The 18,324-nt window shown below is 58.0% G+C and overlaps 5 protein-coding genes across 5 annotated transcripts; 2 read left to right on the top strand and 3 right to left on the bottom strand.

The window, feature by feature from the left end:
• The first annotated feature begins 1,865 nt into the window (after nucleotides 1-1,865).
• C8Q71DRAFT_492051 (uncharacterized protein) lies at nucleotides 1,866-4,924 on the top strand. Its single transcript, XM_047918906.1, has 3 exons — nucleotides 1,866-2,747; nucleotides 3,098-4,193; nucleotides 4,258-4,924. The coding sequence occupies exons 1-3, from the start codon at nucleotides 1,984-1,986 to the stop codon at nucleotides 4,693-4,695; spliced, it is 2,298 nt and encodes a 765-aa protein (XP_047780809.1). The 5' UTR covers nucleotides 1,866-1,983; the 3' UTR covers nucleotides 4,696-4,924.
• A 2,559-nt stretch (nucleotides 4,925-7,483) lies between these two features.
• Nucleotides 7,484-8,688, bottom strand: C8Q71DRAFT_855702 (uncharacterized protein; the record flags this gene model as incomplete). The annotated part of the gene is made up of 2 exons (XM_047927213.1): nucleotides 7,484-8,007; nucleotides 8,067-8,688. 2 exons carry the CDS (start codon nucleotides 8,686-8,688, stop codon nucleotides 7,484-7,486), a joined length of 1,146 nt encoding a protein of 381 aa, XP_047780808.1.
• A 533-nt stretch (nucleotides 8,689-9,221) lies between these two features.
• On the bottom strand, nucleotides 9,222-12,160 carry C8Q71DRAFT_747370 (HSP70-domain-containing protein). Its single transcript, XM_047923111.1, has 5 exons — nucleotides 11,992-12,160; nucleotides 11,873-11,937; nucleotides 11,618-11,816; nucleotides 10,077-11,468; nucleotides 9,222-10,020 (listed from the first exon to the last, which is right to left on the bottom strand). The coding sequence occupies exons 1-5, from the start codon at nucleotides 12,031-12,033 to the stop codon at nucleotides 9,370-9,372; spliced, it is 2,349 nt and encodes a 782-aa protein (XP_047780807.1). The 5' UTR covers nucleotides 12,034-12,160; the 3' UTR covers nucleotides 9,222-9,369.
• A 525-nt stretch (nucleotides 12,161-12,685) lies between these two features.
• C8Q71DRAFT_747364 (lysyl-tRNA synthetase) lies at nucleotides 12,686-15,702 on the bottom strand. Its single transcript, XM_047923110.1, has 9 exons — nucleotides 15,457-15,702; nucleotides 15,274-15,397; nucleotides 14,399-14,670; nucleotides 13,538-14,348; nucleotides 13,389-13,488; nucleotides 13,182-13,339; nucleotides 13,068-13,129; nucleotides 12,941-13,020; nucleotides 12,686-12,885 (listed from the first exon to the last, which is right to left on the bottom strand). Exons 1-9 carry the CDS (start codon nucleotides 15,606-15,608, stop codon nucleotides 12,794-12,796), a joined length of 1,851 nt encoding a protein of 616 aa, XP_047780806.1. The 5' UTR covers nucleotides 15,609-15,702; the 3' UTR covers nucleotides 12,686-12,793.
• Nucleotides 15,703-15,793: 91 nt separating this feature from the next.
• Nucleotides 15,794-18,188, top strand: C8Q71DRAFT_747360 (uncharacterized protein). Its single transcript, XM_047923109.1, has 8 exons — nucleotides 15,794-15,947; nucleotides 16,001-16,161; nucleotides 16,215-17,053; nucleotides 17,102-17,151; nucleotides 17,205-17,323; nucleotides 17,377-17,618; nucleotides 17,673-17,772; nucleotides 17,828-18,188. The coding sequence occupies exons 1-8, from the start codon at nucleotides 15,866-15,868 to the stop codon at nucleotides 17,927-17,929; spliced, it is 1,695 nt and encodes a 564-aa protein (XP_047780805.1). The 5' UTR covers nucleotides 15,794-15,865; the 3' UTR covers nucleotides 17,930-18,188.
• The last annotated feature ends 136 nt before the right edge of the window (nucleotides 18,189-18,324 follow it).

Genomic DNA, 18,324 nt, shown 5'->3' with positions numbered 1-18,324 from the left:
CCAAGTCCCCGGATCTTGGGTGGAACGACCAACGTCAATGGCGCTGCGAGCGGAAGTGGACACCGGAGAGACATTCTGTTCGTACAGCGAACCGCGGAAAGAGCACAGACTGCCCTGTGACGCACACCGAGATACTCGGCTGAGGGATTGCGAATATCCTGATGAGAGGCAGTTCCTGGACCTAATCTGTGCACCTCCACCGTCATACGTATGGTACGTGGCTCAGATCGGGAGCTATGAATAGCGGCCTCGTATCATAAGAGGCTCCTCGGCGTACGCTAGGGTCATACGCGTGTTGCGCGGGCGTGTCCAAAGCGGGATAGGCAGCCGCTTGCCTCCCCAGACGTCTGCATCGGAAAAATGTCATTTGTCATTTGTGATAACACACGGCGTTGGACGTACGCTCAGGAGTGGGGATACCCGAGTAAGATGCACGTAAGGATATGATCCGAGGCTCAAGGGTGTCATACTCCGAGTAGAGGACTGCTGTATGCTGGTCAGGCGGATTGATTCTGCAGACGTTTCGTCCGCTGATATCCAGGTCGGGATGTTTGCGTCATGCTGACAAGGATCACTGCAACGAGCGAGCGTCCCGCGCGATGTCAGCGGTATGTTTGGGATGCGTAGATACAGCATGTCGGACCCGTGTTGCTAGGAGTGTTGATTTTTGGACCATCAGGCAAACGCGTGTTGCTGCATAGGGATCCGGAATTCCTAGGAGACGTGCGCCCGTTGCTACACAGCAATACCGGAGCGTCGGCCACAATCATCCACCCGCTCGCCTTTTCGGTCAACCGTCGTCATCGATGCGTGCATTTCCGCAGGACGTTCTGCAGCCGCAGAGATAAACAGAGAGATACGCGCCTCGTCGCTGGGTCTCCTCGTACATGTAGGTATGACGATCGTCCAGGAAACTGCTGCCTGATCCTTGACGAGAGCCGCGGCCCATTGGACGATTCGCCGGGACGCAGGACCAGGAACTCGTTGTGGCACGAGGCGACTCGCGCCCTGTCAGGTCACCAGGTGACTGTGCTAGCGGCTCATTGAAAATAAACTCCAGGCGCGAGGCGTTGTTGAGGCGGTTGGCAAGATATACGTATGTTGTACTCGCATAAGGTGTCAAAAACAAAGTCGCTGACAAGGTGGACAGCACCGAACAAATGCAAGTACTCACTGTCGCCCTCTGTAGCCGGCGTGACCGTCACAGGCCGGAGAGATAGTGACGGACGCCCCGGGGCAGCGGATCATTGCAACCGCCGAGTTTTTCCCACAATTTTGGGTTTCGGTGGCGGAGGTCTGGACCGAGGCTGGTTGTCCGCTGCCATGATCGAGCCATCATTCCCGCGCCGCGATGGTTTTGGGGTACGGAAGAAAACAAGACATCGTCCGGCCGACGCCGGGGGGGCGCACAGACCCACAGGGGCCTTGTGTATTGTTTCTGAGCGAGAGGGGCATACAAGAGGGGTGTGTCAGACCACTGAAGCATCGATAGGGCGGCCATTCCGAGTCGAGACGGGACGGTCTGTTGATGTTTAATAAAGCGACGTCAGTGCGGGGATGGGCGCTCTCCCGGCGGGAAGTCGCGGGAACATTCACGTGCTGGGCGTTCCGGGTGGTGATTGGCTGGAGGCCCGTCGTCAGCACTGACGCCACACCGAACGGCCTGGGGACCGGCGGCCTAGACCGGGAGAAATCTGGGGTTGCGGAGGCCGGAAAAGGAATATTCGTACGTAACGGTATGCGCATATTTGGGCACCGCACGGGCGGGAAATAGATGGGCGTAACCGTCTGCACATCTCTTACGACCTCCACGACCTCCTACGGACGACCACGACCGCCCCGGCCGCGACGACCTCAAGACCCCACGGCGGCAGCGAGCGCCCCTCGAAGCGCGTCTTCTACGCAGACTTCGCGTGTTGACCTCGTGCATCACGTACGCATCGACTTCGGACCCAGCGAACCACGAGCTATCCCTCTTTGGCTATGAGTAGCTATATCGCCCCGTCGTCTGCCGGGCCCTCCCCTCCCCCTCCGCGCTATCGCCAGCATACAGAGACCGCGCGAGTTTGGAGAGCACGGTCCGTGAGCTCGGGCACGAGTGGTCAGATGCGTCGGCCTGGACGGAGAAGCGGGGAGAGGGCCCGGGGGCTGGAAGGCAGCTCGTCAAAGGCACAGGAAGGCTCGCGGAGGGTTCGCACCGGCCATGTCAAGGCTGGCTATCGGGAAGATCAGCCGTGCCCGCCTGTCTCATATAACGGTCACGGTCACCCCTCGTCTTCGCGCCCTGCGTCCTTTTCCGGAGCGCGGTCAGACCAACGGGCAGCGTCGCAGGCAGACGCACACAACGAGGCTCAGACACGCCCGGCCGTCCGCACCTCGGGTAGTCTGCGCACGCACACTCACGTCCAGGCCCATCACGCCCACGCTCCCCACGCACCTGCCGAGCGTAATCCCAGTGTCCGGCGACTGACACGTTTGGGCCCTGCACAAGTACCCGCAGTCCTTCACATTACCCCCGCCGCCCCCTCGTCTCCCCGCCCGTACCTCCCTCCCTTCCCCCGCACGCCTACCCGGCCGCCTCGCTCCGCCCCAGCCGACCGAAATAGGTTCGGCGTCCAGCTCTCACACTCGCCGTCCGTCTCTTCTCTTTCCAGTACTGGCATCCCCGTTACCGGACTGGGGCCCGCCTTCGAGGAGCCGTGTACGCCGTCACCCTCCCCACGCTTGCAACAGGCGCGTTCCTACAGGTTAGTCTCCGTGTCTGCTTCTGGATTTTCGCGCGTGCGCGGTTATGTGCTCATTCCTGCGAATTACACCAACCTTATCCACCGCGCGAGTACCTTCTGTGCGTGGCTTGGGTAACCAGTCTTTTGGACCGGACGCGTCAATGTGCTTTGACACATACGATGCGAAGCGCCTTCGGCCAATTTGGCGTAGGCTTCCACAGCTCCAGCGTTCTCTTCCCTTACCCGCGCTTCGCCTCTGACCGCCGCGTGCTTGCCCCATGCCTTCATTCACTTCACTTCATATATACCCTCCCCCAGGGTCGTGATGTATCCCTCTCCTAGTTCATGCGTGCTAACTATCTCTACCACAGAGCGACGCCACCACCTTCACCCACGTACCTCATTGCGCGTAGCATCGCAGTTCAACGGGCACGCCCAACTCTCGCCATGTCCATGCAGATCCACGCCCCCGCTCCCATCATGTCGACCTCTTCACGGTCACTATCGCCACCGCCTGCGTCGCTGGCTGGGCCCAGCGCTCGTGGTCGTTCCCAGTCGAGAAAACCGGTCTCGCGCTCAAGACCGGGTAGCCCTCTCACGCAAGCGGCGCAACTGCAACCACCACAACGTCCACCCCTAATGGCACGACCATCAAGCCGCTCTGAACGCCTCCTTCGAGATACGCTCCGCCGTGCCGAGGAGCACGACCGCATGCTCACCGTCAACCCGCTCCCGAGCCCGAAGCTGTCTGGGGTGTCGTTACCAGGCTCACCGTTTCTCGCGCCCACGGGCACCATGCTCCTCAACGGCAGCCCTCCGGTGAGTGCGCATGGGAGTCGGCGCCACAGCCGCAAGAACACTGCGTCCTCGGTAGCGAGCATCTCATGCGACCTCTGCGATCTCCACTTCGACAGCATCGGCGCCTCCGTCGCTGAGCAGGACGCGGATGACGAGGAAGACGAAGCCCAGCGCTGGTCCGTGCACACCGGCACCTCCGCATCCTCGTCATCCTCCGGGCATGGGCATGTACACACGTACTTCCAGGCCGCGCCTACGCCACCAGGCCTGACCCGGACCCGGAGCATCACGCAGAGTAGCCGGGCGGGTGCCGGCGACCGCGCACACTCGGACTCGGTCGCCCAGGTCACGTATGGGACCCCGAGCTCGCCTTCTCCCGCACGCGCGCACTTGCAGCGCTCGGCCCCTTCGGCACCGCATGTCGGCCGAGCGGCCCAGGCGCAGAGGACGTCGCCCGAGCGCGCGCCGGCGGTTACGCCGCACGATGCGGTGTTGAGGAATAAGCTCGAGGGCGTGTTGAGGGGCGCGAAGGAGCAGGGGAGGAGGGAGAAGAGTACCGAGAGGCGGTATCGGGCGGACCCGGGGAGTAGTAGTGGGAGTGGAAACTCGATGGCGAGCAGCAGGAACCTCAGCGCGGAAAGCGACCTGTTTTTCGGCGCGAATGGCGAGGTGAGTACACGGCCTGTCGTATGTCGGTTGAAGCGACGAGTGCTGATGATCGTCCGTTATTCAGTCGAGTGTCACTTCGCTCTCATCGGCGGAGTCGAAGACGAGCCCGACGGCTACCGCGCATAGCCGTGGCAGCTTCTCGTCTCACCGGCCGCAGATGCTGCACCTGCAGTCCCGCTCTCCTGTGCATTCGCCGTCGACGCCGTCAAGGCAGCTCAGTGGCCTCAGCTCACCGCCGAGCTCGGCGAACGGCTTGAGTCCGCTCACGCCGCCGCCCACGCCACCGTTCAACGCGCGCACGGCAGCCGAGCAGTGCCGCGCAATGGATGGCTACGTTTCATTCGCGACCATCGAGGGACTGGGTATCCCCGAGGGCGCGGTAGACGAGGATATGGATGACGATGACGAGAGTAGGAGTAGGTGGTGGCGGTGGTTGATGATGAAGAAAAGCAGGAGCAGGAGCGAGAGCGTGGGCAGCGTCGGCGTCGGCGTCGCATCTTGAAGGTCCGCCGTCGTTGCCAGTTGTCGGTCGGGTGGCCGGACGATGCTGCGTTCGACGGCGCGCTGGGAGCGACTCCGCACATCGTCGCTCTACACGGCCGGCCCTGACTCTGTGCCCTCTATGCTCGACCTCTCGTTCTCGCTGCTTCATCCATGTGTTCGTATGTCTTTGCAACTCATCACTTCAATGTCTTGTCTCCCCGCATCCGCATCTGCACCTGTCTGCCCACCTTGCACCGCGCATCATCCATGACCCCATATCATCTCATCCGCACACACCCCAACATTCTCAATACATCCCGCATCCGCATCAACTGCAACACACCCCGAGGCCAAGGTCCTGGCCACTCATCGATATTCCCTACCGAGACCATGTGCCCTCGTTGCCCTTCAGGCCGCGAGAGCCTGGGCTAGGCACTATATCTGCCGACTCCACTCCAGCACGCACCAAAACCGCCTCAGCTTGCACGAGCTTTTGACGACCACGCTTCGCGCGACGGTCGACGTTTACGTTTGCATGACCTAACACGACGACTACGGATCAGCATCAAGCGTTCCTGTAAAACATTGTGTAGACTCCGATTCCTTTTATGACCTTGCTGCTGAGACGGCGCGGTGCCTCGTCGGAATTCGGTTGGAAGAGATATGCGGGTTTGTACTGTTGGTCCTCGAGACCGTCTTTGGGATGAGTGTGTCAGTTAGTACTAATTTTGTCTGTCTGTCTGGAGGAACATTGTAACGTTTTATCATCGGCATTGTCATTACAGTAGGTCAGCAATATACATCGGCGCGCTGCGTCGCATTATGAAACTAAACTGGGTGTGTGCTTCGCATGAGGTGGAATATGTCATCGGAGGCGACGCTAGTCTCGTTTGGAGGAATGCGGGTGACCCGGCACAGGGACGGCTCTGGATATTATCGTAGAGCTTGGTTGACGAGCGGCTCTATGCGTAAGCAGTGTGTTTGACAGAACTCTGCTGTTATAGCGGTACCGGCGGTGCTGCCTGCGAGGAACTACTAGTACTGATCAAGAAGTAGGGTCCGTTCATGATACATTCACCGTCACGGTAGCTAGCACGCTGCGGTGTTGCTGCATATCGGTCCTAGCACGGTGATGCCTCACGGTAGCTGGTCGAATGCTCAGGTGCGCGCTACCAAGACTTCACAAGCTTCACGATGAGAGTAAACCGGTCTCCACACTCACGACGGACGCGTCAGCTGCATCACCGTGCTGCTGCTCCTCGGAACGACACGGATGGCGAAGTGTGTCTCTGAAGCATCGGCGGAAGGCCAGAAGGCCAGCAAGACGAGCCATCCGCCGGCCGAGAACGTCCCAGTCGACCTTCGCGCTGTTCCCTGTACTGAATTGAGTTTGTCCGACGAGCGAATCGCACTGGTGAAATGAGCTGGGATGCCGTAAAGCAGTGACGCAGGACGTCCGATCCAGTTCATACGATCTCATGAGAAGCAGCCTGCACAGTGTTTAATGCGGGATGGTCACCGCCGTTGGGCAGCGAAGTTTCACGCACTTCGTGGGAGAGGGCGAGGACTCTATTCGCAGAAGCTCAGGTGAGTAGTGACGTCGCGGAACACATGGCCTACCGCCTTCCAGTGTCTTCACGGTGGAGCGCTTTTCTTCGAATAATAATCGGCTGTCGGGCAGAACGATCTTCGTTCTGCACTATGGGTAGCTACCGCAGCGATCGCGACAAGACCAATAGCATTGAGGCAGGATGATCGCCACCGTTCTGATAATTACCGGCGGCGATAATATCCAGCCGCCTGTGCGAGTCGTACGTTCCATTTCATCGATTCGATAGACTCGAAGGAACCTGGAATGGTTGGTCGATAGGCGATAAACTGTCGTAGGTCAGTCGCCCCCTTCTGGTCCTAGTCTATATCCACCCACGGTAAGAACACTCACAGGTTGAAGGCCAACCGCCTCACCTGACCCACGACAATCTCGGGCGCTGGTGATTGTCTACCGACAGAAATCCGCCTGCCTCTGAGGTGTAAGTCCCTTGGGCCCAGTTGCATTGCGAACGTTCATATCCTCTCCGAAGATGCCAGACACAATCCCAGCGATGTCGATCAGATTGCAAGCCACTGGCACGAGTACGAAGGAAGGCCCGTCTTACAGCACCCGACGTATCGAAGTGAGTGCCCTAACGACTCGTTCGTTCTGTTCTCGACTTTCGACCTGCTCGAACTGAAGCATTGTAGACAGTTGTTCAGTATCGCAGCTCGGACTACAAAAGACCGCGACTTACCGAACTGATAATCAAATGTGGGCAGGGTCGTAGTACTACAAGTCCAGTGGCCCGAGCGATCACCCTGACGAGGTGAAGTTCCCGCTCAGCACGTATGTCACAGGGAAGACGCGTAGCAACACGCACGACAAGCTGATCATCCTGCATGAGTGTGTGTAGAGAAGCTGAGTGCTCTCTTTTCGTACTGTTCTACGAGACCCTATCCCCGCGTAACATGCTGATGTTGCTACAGGCCACTAAGTCGTTTGCCTCCTAGTGGTCAGCTTCTGGTGATGTGAACCCGGTCCAGTCTTCTCTCCTCTTCATGAATACATAGGTCATGACCCTAGGTGAGCCTCTGCATAGTCTGAACGTCCACGGTCTATTCCGGTGGAAGGCCTTGAATGAAATCGGCAAAAGCGTAAGCCACATGAGATTTAGCGCTGTCGACACCCCGCCCAGCGCGTGCACGTAGAAAGACTGTAGCCAACAAGAACGCCGCCGAGACACCACAGTTACAGCATCTGCCGTCCAAAGTATTCAGTAAACCCTCTCAGCAACATCTTCGATGGGCCCCTCCAGACACGGCTGCGGGCCGTCGGCGGTGAGCCAGAATGCCTTGAATGGCATCTCCTTTGGCGGCGTGCAAGTTATCACGACACGAGCGCCAGAGTCGACGGACTGCCGGAGATACGCCCCCAGTTCTTGCGTCAGGCCCTCCAGGCAGGTGTCGTACTTCGCCATGCTCGTCGCGAGATCCTCCCTACTCTCGCCCACGCTGCCGAACTCGACGCACTCGAGCATCAGCCGGATGAGCACGTGTGGGTTCAGACGGTGCAAGGTCGCGATGGCCTCGTCCCAGAGTTGCCACTGTATTTGCACAGCTGTGAGGTCGTCGCCGAGCGAGCCCTGGGCGAGGTCGCAGAACATGATGCGCAGTTCGCGGACTTCAGGCGAGAACTTGCTGGACAGAACCCCCAATGCGCCCTCTTTGCGCAGGATGCTGGCCACGCGGAGCTGCACAACTGATAGTCTCTTGAGCTTCGTGAAATCAAGAAGGGAAGCTACCACGAGTCGAGTTATGTCAGTGACCATAGTTTCTTGTCAAAGGTCTCGCACTTACGTGCACGTCTCATCGTACTTTCCGACTCCGTGATAGTTATATCTTGCAGGTCGAGCTTGACCATCCCCGTGAAGTCGTCCAGGAACTCCTGGAACATACGCCGTCCCTCAAACCACACTGTCTGCAGCACGAGCGTCCGGATGCGCGGTGAAAGGGTGCGTACACTCGCTCTTGCCTTCGGCGGCATCGCAAGGTAGAGTCGAAGCCAATCATACCAAGGGTTCCCTTCTAGACCGCGCGGGATGCCCGTCGCCCAGATCACATTGAACAAGTGCAGCGTCTCAGCCCTAAACAACTCCGGGAGCAAGGGCGGCAGCTTGTCGTCGAGCCAGCGCGCCTGCGTTGCAGCGTCGGCCTCCGCGTGGAAGGACGCGGTCCGGCCGAGGTTCACGATGCTGAGGAGGCGCAGCGGGTGCGCGGTGTACGGCGCGGTGAGGTTCGCAAGCGTGTCGCAGTCCTGCTCGCAATGCAGGTGCACCTGGGCGTTCCGGAAAACGTGCACGCGCGTGCAGCTGAACCAGGCGTGGCAGGTCAGGCTGCACGCTTCTAGGGCGGCGCGGTCGTTCCATAGATGGTCGATGGCGCGATCCCACACCTCGAGTGGTAAACGCGGAGGCAACATGGCGAGCCTCAAGGCTAAGTCGCCCATTGTGTGGGTCGGTCAGCATGTTGGCAGACACAGAGCGATTTAAGCATTTATGACTCACATGAAGGTTGTTTGGGATCAACAGACTAGGCTGGAGGCGACGCTGGAGAAGAATAGCGGAACTCAGTAGGTCGGCTATGAAAGCGGTTGTGAGTACAAGTCAGTCTGCGAAGGGGATTACTCAACGAGGAAGCTGATCAACGGCCTGAGTCGATGCACCACACCTGGACAGTCTGCTCGGGGACAATGAAATCGCTGAGGGCGACCGAGTGACAGACGGTAAGGCGAAAGACAGGCTCAAGGAGAGAAACTTGAAGCCTTCTCGGATTGCATTCATGACCACCGTTCTCGTTATATCTGTACCGTGGGCGTCTGATAGCACCAACATCGTGTCAGTCCGAAGCGAAATGGACAAAGGACTGCAAGTGGACAAAGGAGACTCACAACTCGTGACAAAGGCATGTCTGAACACATGTCGATCGAACGTAAGACCGCGAGGACGCACGTCGTACAAGAGAGGCAATGGATTCAACAGTACTAGAGACTGCGAATATTGTAGTATGTCTACATCAACACATTATTGGCTATGATACTGCGCACGTCCCCCAACCTACATCATGAGCTCGTTGATTTCGTGTCGTGAAAGCAGAAGAAAGTCTAGTCGACGTCCATCTCAGAAGGCCCCTGCGACTCCTTCGGAGCCTCGCCCTCCTGCGGAGGCTGCTGAGCATTCGGAGTCTCCGTGCCGCTCTTCGGAGTCTCCGTGCCCGAGGGGGTCTCCGTCTTTGGCGGCTTGGGCTTGGGCCGCGTAAGGATGGGCGTCGCGAAGTAGATAATCTCGTCCTTCCTCTTGAGGACGTCCGCGGCGGTGAGGACGGGGTCGACGTCCTTGGGGCGCTCGGACTGGCGCGCGATCTGGTCCTCGAGCCACTGCTGGATCGTCGCGCACTTCTCGACGACGGCTTGCCTGTCCTTGTCGTCGATGTGCGCGTACTTCTCGTCCGCGGACGTCGCCTCGGACATGTACCGGTTGATCGTCTCGCGAAGCTGGCTCACCACCGCCGACCGCTGCTCCGTTTCCTTGTACCGGCCCGTGATCGGGTCGCCGAGCTTCTTGAGCGCGTCGAGCCGCTCGACGTACGCGGACTTGGTCGCGTCCTCACCCTCCTCGCTGTAGAGCCAGTCCTCTGCATCCTGGAGAGCCTTGAGGAGCGTCTCCTTCTCCTGCGCCTTGACGTAGGCGACATAGCGCTCGTCCAGACGACCACGCATGTCGTAGACGTACTCCTCCAGAGCGTTTTTGCGGTCCTGTAGGTAATGTATCAGCATCCTCCCACGAGCCGCACACATGTCAGCATGCATACCTCAGTGTCCATAACAAGCTTGTCAGCCGCGTACATCTCGGCCTCCTGCTCCTTGAACTTCTCGACGACAGAGGGGTCCAGGGAAGTCGAGCCCCAGACGAAGGGAACGTCGATCTTCTTGGAGACCTTCTTCTTCTTCGGCTGCTGCTCTGCGCCCTCGGCGTCGACCTGCATCGGCTCGTCCGTCTCCTCAACGACCTCGAGGTACGCTTGCTCGAAGGAGATGACGCCGTGCAGGTTCAGACGCGTGCGCACGCGGACGGTCGAGTGGTCGCCGTTCTCGTTCGGGCTGACGTTCTTCGCGGTGAACTTCGCGATCCAGGGGTTGATCCCGCCGGGGAGGCCCGCGGGGTCCGCGTACGCGACCTCGATCTCGAACGGCTGCTTGCGGTAGAACGTGAGCGCCTTCGTCGAGGGGATGATGTTGCCCTTGGGGAAGACGAGCAGCTCCGTCTCGTCGTTGGGCTCCTCCGGCTGGTGCTCCCAGTGGAACTTGATCGGGTACGGCGAGATGTCGTGCATCGAGAAGTCGCGCACGCGGAAGATCGGCGAGAGCATCGCGCACGCGAACGTCGCGCCGCGTGCCGCCGCCTCGTCCTGGTTCAGCGTCGTCGACAACACCTTGCCCTCGAACACGGACTGGATCTTCGCCCGCACCGCGGGGATGCGCGTGCCCCCGCCGACGAGCTCGATCGTGTCGATCTGCTCGAGCAGCAGGCCGGATTCCGTGAGCGCCTGCTGGATGGGGCCCGGGATGCGCTCGAGCACGCTCTCGATGAGCTTCTCGTACTCCTCGCGCGTCAGGCGTGACGTCGCGTCGATGTCGTTCATGATCGATTCCACGTTGAGCGGCGCCTCTGCGTTCGCGGAGAGCACCTTCTTGACCTTTTCGCACCCGGCGGCGAGGCGGAAGGTCGCCTTCGGGCTCGAGAGTACGTCAATCTTGTACTTCTCCTTGAACTCCTCGGCGAAGTGCCGAACGAGGGCGTGGTCGATGTCGCGCCCACCTGCGTTACGTTCGTACGCGGTCGCCTTCACGTCGAGCCGGCCCTTTGAGAACGCGACGACGGAGCAAGAGGTAGAAGAGTGACCGACATCGACGAAGACGACGTGGCGGGGGTTTTCGGGCTCGGGCAAGTCGGATTTCGTGATACCGTAGCCCAGAGCGACGGCAGTCGTGTCGTTTATAAGACGAAGGGGGTTGAGTCCAGCGATCTGCGCTGCGTCGAGCAATGCACGCCGCTGGATATCAGTGAACCAGCCAGGGACGGTGATGACAATGTCGGAGACACCGGTCTTGAGCTCACTTGCCGCAATGTCGCGCAGCTTGCCCAGGTACATGGCGGTGAGTTGCGTGATGGAGAATTGCCGTTGCTCGCCCAGGTAGTTGACCTATAGAGAACGCTTAGTCTCTCACTCTGGCTGACATTGGGCTTTCAAGTTTCGGCAGAGACTTCCAGTAGCAGCCAGCCCTCGCTGGATCGACTGGCGAAACTCCTGGAAGCCTCTGCCAGAACTCTTCACATTGCGCTCCAACTCACCTGGAAGCCAACAGTACCATTCACGTCTACGAACGTAGCATTGTGGAAGTTCTTCTCGACTTCGTGGACCTCAGGATCGTTGAGTGTCCGACCGATGAGCCGCTTAAGGCCACCGACGGTGTTGCGGAAGTTGGAGGTCTCTAGCGTTTTTGCAGCCTCTCCGATCGAGCGCTGCTTGGGGCCAAAGGAAACGAGTGATCTGGGATGGGCGAATGTCAGCACATTGTTTTGAACGTGGTGAAATGGTCAATGTACGGCGTGGCACGATTCGAGACTTCATTCACGATGATATCGATTCCGCGGTGTCTTGCAACACCAATCTAGGAAATTGAGTAAGTGTGCGACCTGAGATAGCAACTGAGCAGCGTGCATACCTTGCTGTGCAATGTACCGAAATCTACGCCGACGACGGCCATGGTGGAGGTAGGGAAAGAGAGCGAAAGGGAGTCGTAACGCGTATGATCGCAAGCCCTGGTGGAGGGCACGCTTTTACGCGCCCAAAAATGCGAGCGGGGCGGGGGCGCCTGTGGGGGTTCGCCTGCCTTCCAGGCGGTTCGGCCCTCTTTCCACCTCCTTCCACGCTCATTTGGCAGGCGGGCAGGCCCAGGCGTGCATCGATATCGCACATCTCCTCGAGGCGCAGGCCACCGCACAACTCGTCTTCAAGCTGCGCATCAACTCTCCCCATTCATTTCTCTGCCTTCCACCATAGCCCATGTCCGGGGTCTCGTAGCATGTATCTTATCGCGATGTTGTTACATGTTCAAATTGCGCAAGTACATGCCGCAGATCAGAATCTTGCTACAATCCATACGTACATACGTACACACAATATATTCACGCCGTTCTAACGACCTCTTCGCGTTACACAGATCTACGGATGCAAGCTCCAAGACAGTCGACCCGACTGCTGGAAGCTGCACTCCCCGGCTCGTACGACGGCCGCGACAACAGACAGTCCGTTGGTTGATCATCCCCTGCTCACCTACTGGCAGAGCCGCACAGGACCTCACGGCAACGTGGACCATGAGTTGCGTGAAGTCTTGAGAAGTCTGAGACCACCGAGTTCTTGCGTGCGCAACGCATGTATACCTCTATCTAAGTTATCGATATTTACAATCTTCTTTTCTGCGTCCCAAGCATACCCCCAAGAAGCGCAATCATCAGCGCACCGTCCTAGACCTGCCCACTGGGTCCGACCGGTCCACTCGTGCTGGCCTGCGTCTCAATGGGCTTCATCGCAGGGAAGAGCAGCACCTCCTTGATATCTGATGACAAATCACAGCGTGAGTCACATCTAAGAGAAGACAGAGAACAACGCACTCTGTGAGTCAGTCAAGAACATGATCAAGCGGTCAATACCAATGCCCCATCCACCAGTGGGCGGCAGACCATGCTCGAGACTAACGAAAGATCAGCGGTAGTCCATCAACTGGCAGGAGACACGTACGCGTCAACGAAGGTCTCATCGATGCCTTGAGCCTCGTCATCACCCTGCTCCTTTTGTCTCACCTGGAGATCAACGTCAGTCATCTGCAACAGAGTCCAGCTTCTGAGTGCTCACCTGCTCCTCGAAGCGCAGGCGCTGCTCGAACGGATCGTTCAACTCGGTGTACGCGTTGCAGAACTCCTTGCCGCACATGAAGCCCTCGAAACGCTCGCACAGGCCGGGCCGCGAACGGTGCCACTTAGCCAGTGGTGACATGACCTGTGGGTGGCCGACTGAGACAGGATCAGTACACCGTAGTCACATAAAACGAAGGACGCCTACCAATGAAAGCGGGGGAAATGCAGAGGGGCTCGATAAACTCGCCGACCAACTTGTCAAGCAGCCGCGCGTTTGTTCGGGGTTCGCTGCAGTCAACATTGTGCTATCGCACGATCAGAAAAACAACTGTGCGGGCCATTGGCGCAACGCACCTTCACACACAGCTCACGTAGGAACTTGTTGGTCTCGTCCGTGTGCAGCGTGTCGCCAGGCGGGAACTTGACGCTCAGCTTCTCCTCCAACGTCTCGATCATGTCGTACCGCTTCCACGGCCGCTTGAACTCGAGCTCGTACACCTTGTCGCTGTCCTTGCCCTCGGGGTGGTACTTGAGCGTCGTCTGGCCGCCAGTGAGGGACTTGACCATGCCCTCGATCAGGCTCTCCGTCAGATCCATGATGTCGTACATGTCCGCGTACGCCATGTAGAACTCGCAGATCGTGAACTCGGGGTTGTGCGTCAGGTCGATGCCCTCGTTGCGGAACACGCGCCCGATCTCGTACACTCGGTCGAGCCCGCCGACAACGAGCTGCTTCAGGTAGAGCTCGGGCGCGATGCGCAGGTACAGGTCGAGGGCGAGGTCGTTGTGGTGTGTGACGAACGGCTTCGCCGTCGCGCCGCCCGCGATCATGCTCATCATTGGCGTCTCGACCTCGAGGAAGCCAAGCGCGTCGAAGAAGCGGCGGATGTAGTTGATGATCTTGCTCCGCGCCAGGAAGATGCGTCGCGTGTCCTGCGACAGGATCAGGTCCAGGTAACGCTTCCGGTACCGCGTCTCCTGGTCCTTCAGCCCAAAGTGCTCGGACGGCAGCTGGTGGAGGTTCGGCGCGAGCAGGATCATCTCCTGCGGCGCGATCGAGAGCTCGCCCTTCTTCGTGCGGACGGGCGTGCCGATGACACCGACGATGTCTCCACGCTTGAAGTTGTCGTGGACCGACGCGAAGGCCTCGGGGTCCTTCGCATCTCTGTTGACGAATGAGCCCGAGTACGTGTTTACGTGATCAATGAGTCTTACTGCTTGCTAGCCATGATCTGTACCTTCAGACCTTCACCGTGCAGGTCATAGAAGCGGAGACTCTGGCCTGACGCGCGGCAATTGTGGATACGGCCCGCGAGGCATTCAACAACGCCTGCCAGCCTCTCGCCGGACTTTATCTTGTCCTCCGGCCCGTACTTCTCGATGTAGTGCGGGATCGATATTGAGACCTCGAACTTGTGAGGGTACGGGTTGGGCGACTGGGTCTCCCGTAGCTTTTGGATGTGACGTGATCGTAGCTCAAAGTATTGCTACCAAGGTTATAAATCAGTATGTGAATCGGGTGCGCAGTAGTAGCAAGTGAATAAGCACAAATACTGGTAGCCCTTCCGAATCGTAGATCGCACAATGATTAGGCCGCGGGTCATCACCTCAACGCGTAGCATGCAATGGATGCTGTTGGGTCGTCACCCGCGCGCGTATTGGAATTCAAGGGCGTGTCGCGTGCTGAGATGACATCAAGTAATGGTACTTGCCACCGCTCGAGAAGTAAGCGGGACGCGTCTCGAAGGGAAGATCAATGACAGTGCGAAAGTCTGCATAGCTTGGCAGCGCGAGGCATTCCGACCGTGTTCGCCCGGACAGCAGCGACTAGGTACTGCACGCGGAACGAATAAAAGCTCGTCCGCGTCCAAGCGTGCACTAGGCCCCTGCTGCCGGCTGAGGGGGGAAAGAGGCGGGCTGTGAATCACAAGAAGTGAAGACCCGTGAGGTCATCCAGGTAAGGGCCTATCGATATGGAAACAGTCGTAAGCCCCTTCTGGACTCCACCCTTCCAACGTTCGTGAAGTGACGTTGCCTCGAATGGTCCGTATCTGGTCCCCCACCTTGCTTGAAGGACTTTGGACACTCACATTCGGGTTCAAATCATCATCATTCGGGCCAGCTGCCTTTGCAGCAGGCTTCGCGGGTGCAGCAGCAGCCTTTTCGGCCTTCTTAGCATCCTTCTCGCGCTGCTTTTCTCGCCGCTTCAGTTCCCTGTACACATCTAGATTGGTCAAGTCCCGCAGAAGGCGTGATATGAAGTTCAGACACACGTCTTGGAGATCATCTCCCCCGTCACCGGGTCCTTGTGCGTCCCACTCGCAGTATTTTCAGTAGCCATTCTGCGAATATACGGTGTTCTGCTGAGTGCTGTGCGGTGGAGGAAGGGGCGTGCAGGTAATCTGCAGAAGATCAGTCTGTGCATCCAGCACTTTTTGGGCGCATTCACACCGAGTCACGTCTCCTGGAGTGGAGGAGATGTTTACGTAATAAACGCGATCGAAAATGCAGGGGTTCTGTCAGCGAGATCTCGGATTTGTCGGAGTCTGAATCTTCAAACGCCGTCCGGACAGCACCTCCGCGTAGGGCGTCTAATGCCGCACTGCTCGAGTGAGCAGCCTCAGACTCATACTTGGTCCACTCGCCTCCAACGCTGCAACACCTCGCACCGGTACCGCCATCATGTCCTCCGCCGATGAGTACTCCGACGACGACGCTGGCTACTACGACGAGGACGACGATGAGATGCTCGTTGACGACGATGGTGAGTACAGCACCGTTACCGCGCATCCTAGGATGCTGATAAAGCCGCCCCAGGTTCGGCCTCTGAGATGGAGCTCGACCCCATGAACGACTTTCACGAAGGCTCTTCGAGACGGAAGATCTACGAGATAGACTACGAGAGCCTCTCTCAAGCCGATGTTGAGAGGCAAATGAAGAGCGAGGTAGAGTACATCACCAGCATATTCGGTGTCACTGTAAGTGTCTATCGTCTGTATCCCCAGTCGGCGTTGACACATTGATATCTCAGGTGGATGTGGCATCCCTGCTGCTACGACACTTCGACTGGAACAAGGAGAAGCTCATAGAGAAGTACATGGACAATGCTACAACAGTGTCTGTTGCCGCGGGTATCACGCCTCCGGAGAAGGCGCCGAAGCGACCCGCTGCCTCCGGTGGGCGTTTGCACTCATCCTCTGAGCTATCGAGAGAGAGCCTAATAGGACCCCGCCGTTCTTCGCGGCGTGTCGCCTCTGCAGCCACCAAGTCTAGCAAGTCCAAGTTGCTCGAACGCGCCACTCCGCCAAGGCAGGACGAGCCATTCGTCTGTCCGATCTGCTTCGACGACACACAAACGGAGTTCATGTCGCTGGTCTGTGATCACAAGTACTGCAAGGGTTGCTGGGGAGCATACATCGAGAGTAAGGTCAAGACTGAAGCGGAAAGCTGGATCAGTTGCATGGCGGAAGACTGCGACGTTGTCGCCACCGACACATTTGTCCAGCAAGTTCTGGGAGAAGACAAGGGAACCTGGGGGCGCTTCCAAGAGCTGCTCGTACGACACTACGTTTCTCACAGGCCGGAGCTCAAGTACTGCCCGTACCCATCGTGCACCTATACCGTGTCTTGTTCTATCAGCAGAGCTTCCCTGGCGACCCAAGTTCCTATTGTGACCTGTGGCAACGGGGCGACACACAAGTTCTGCTTTGGCTGCAACGTCGACAGCGACCATCGACCAGTGATCTGTCCCGTCGCGAAGATGTGGCTACAGAAGTGCCACGACGATAGTGAGACCGCCAACTGGATCAAGAGCAACACGAAGGAATGCAGCAAGTGTCAGAGCACGATAGAGAAGAACGGAGGGTGCAAGTAAGTCTACTGGACACTCGCCATGGTATCTCACTTACTCGTCGTAAGCCATATGACCTGTAAGAAATGCAAGTACGAGTTCTGCTGGGTCTGCATGGGTAAGCCTTTGCTGTTCCACTCACACGACCACATTGGCTTGACTGTATTATAGGCCCGTGGTCGGAGCATGGTACCTCTTGGTACAACTGCAACCGGTATGATGAGAAGGCCAGTAAGGATGCTCGCGATGCGCAGTCCCGGAGCCGGGCTTCTCTCGAACGTTACCTCCATGTACGTACTCGTGTATATACCACGTGTGGATACATCATGACATTGTCATACAGTATTACAACCGGTGGGCCAACCACGAGCAATCGAAGAAGCTGTCGGTCGAGCTTTACGCAAAGACGGAGAAGAAGATGGAGGAGATGCAGATTACGTCAGAGCTGTCTTGGATCGAGGTCCAGTTCATGAAGAAGGCCGTCGACGAGGTCATCAAGTGTCGCACGACACTGATGTGGACCTATGCCATGGCATACTACCTGGAGTTCGGTAACGAGAAGGAGCTGTTCGAGGATAATCAGCGGTATGTAGGCCTTTGGCAAGGTACCCTATGTTCGAGACTCATCTGGTCTCGTAGTGACCTCGAACGCGCCGTGGAGGATCTGTCCGAGCTCATCGAGTCACCGCTCGACCCCGAAGTGATCAAGACCCTTCGCCAGAAAGTGACTGACCGCACGGTACGTAACAGACACCCCATTCCATCATCCGATGATTGACCGCTGTTGTACATAGGTCTACGTCACCAAGCGTAACGAAATTGTGCTCGAGGACACGGCGCGAGGCTTCCTAGAGGGGCGGTGGACATGGAACTCTCCTGTCGCGGGCCTGGACTGATTTCCCATTCTTCTTAAGCATCATCTCCCCCAATCCCATTGTACACCGGTGCTTTCTCTCATCGCTATCTCTACCGGCCTGACCGCATTATAGTCAATCTCCTGCAACTGTCCCTCGACTCATCTCCCCATCTCGCGGCGCCCGGCTCGCCCGCGTCTGTCCTAATGGCTCGCTTGTAAATCCATTGTATCTATGGACTTCTGTACAGCATGTACCAAGTGTATAAGAGTGGTTATACCGGATCATGGATACTCTACTAGGGATCGTGTGCCGAAGCTGTGGGCGTCCAGTCGTGATGCCCGGCGATGAGTTGAGTATATAGATCGCCCGTGGGCTTAGCAGGTGTGCACGATGAGATCGAATCATGTACATAGTGAGTGCACTGACAGATTCCT

Source organism: Rhodofomes roseus (genome assembly GCF_022264815.1).
Source record: "Rhodofomes roseus strain CIRM-BRFM 1785 chromosome Unknown C8Q71scaffold_6, whole genome shotgun sequence".
NCBI classification, from domain to species: Eukaryota; Fungi; Basidiomycota; class Agaricomycetes; order Polyporales; family Fomitopsidaceae; genus Rhodofomes; species Rhodofomes roseus.
Note: the sequence above shows the minus strand (reverse complement) of the source record. Positions and strands in the feature narration are given on the sequence as shown.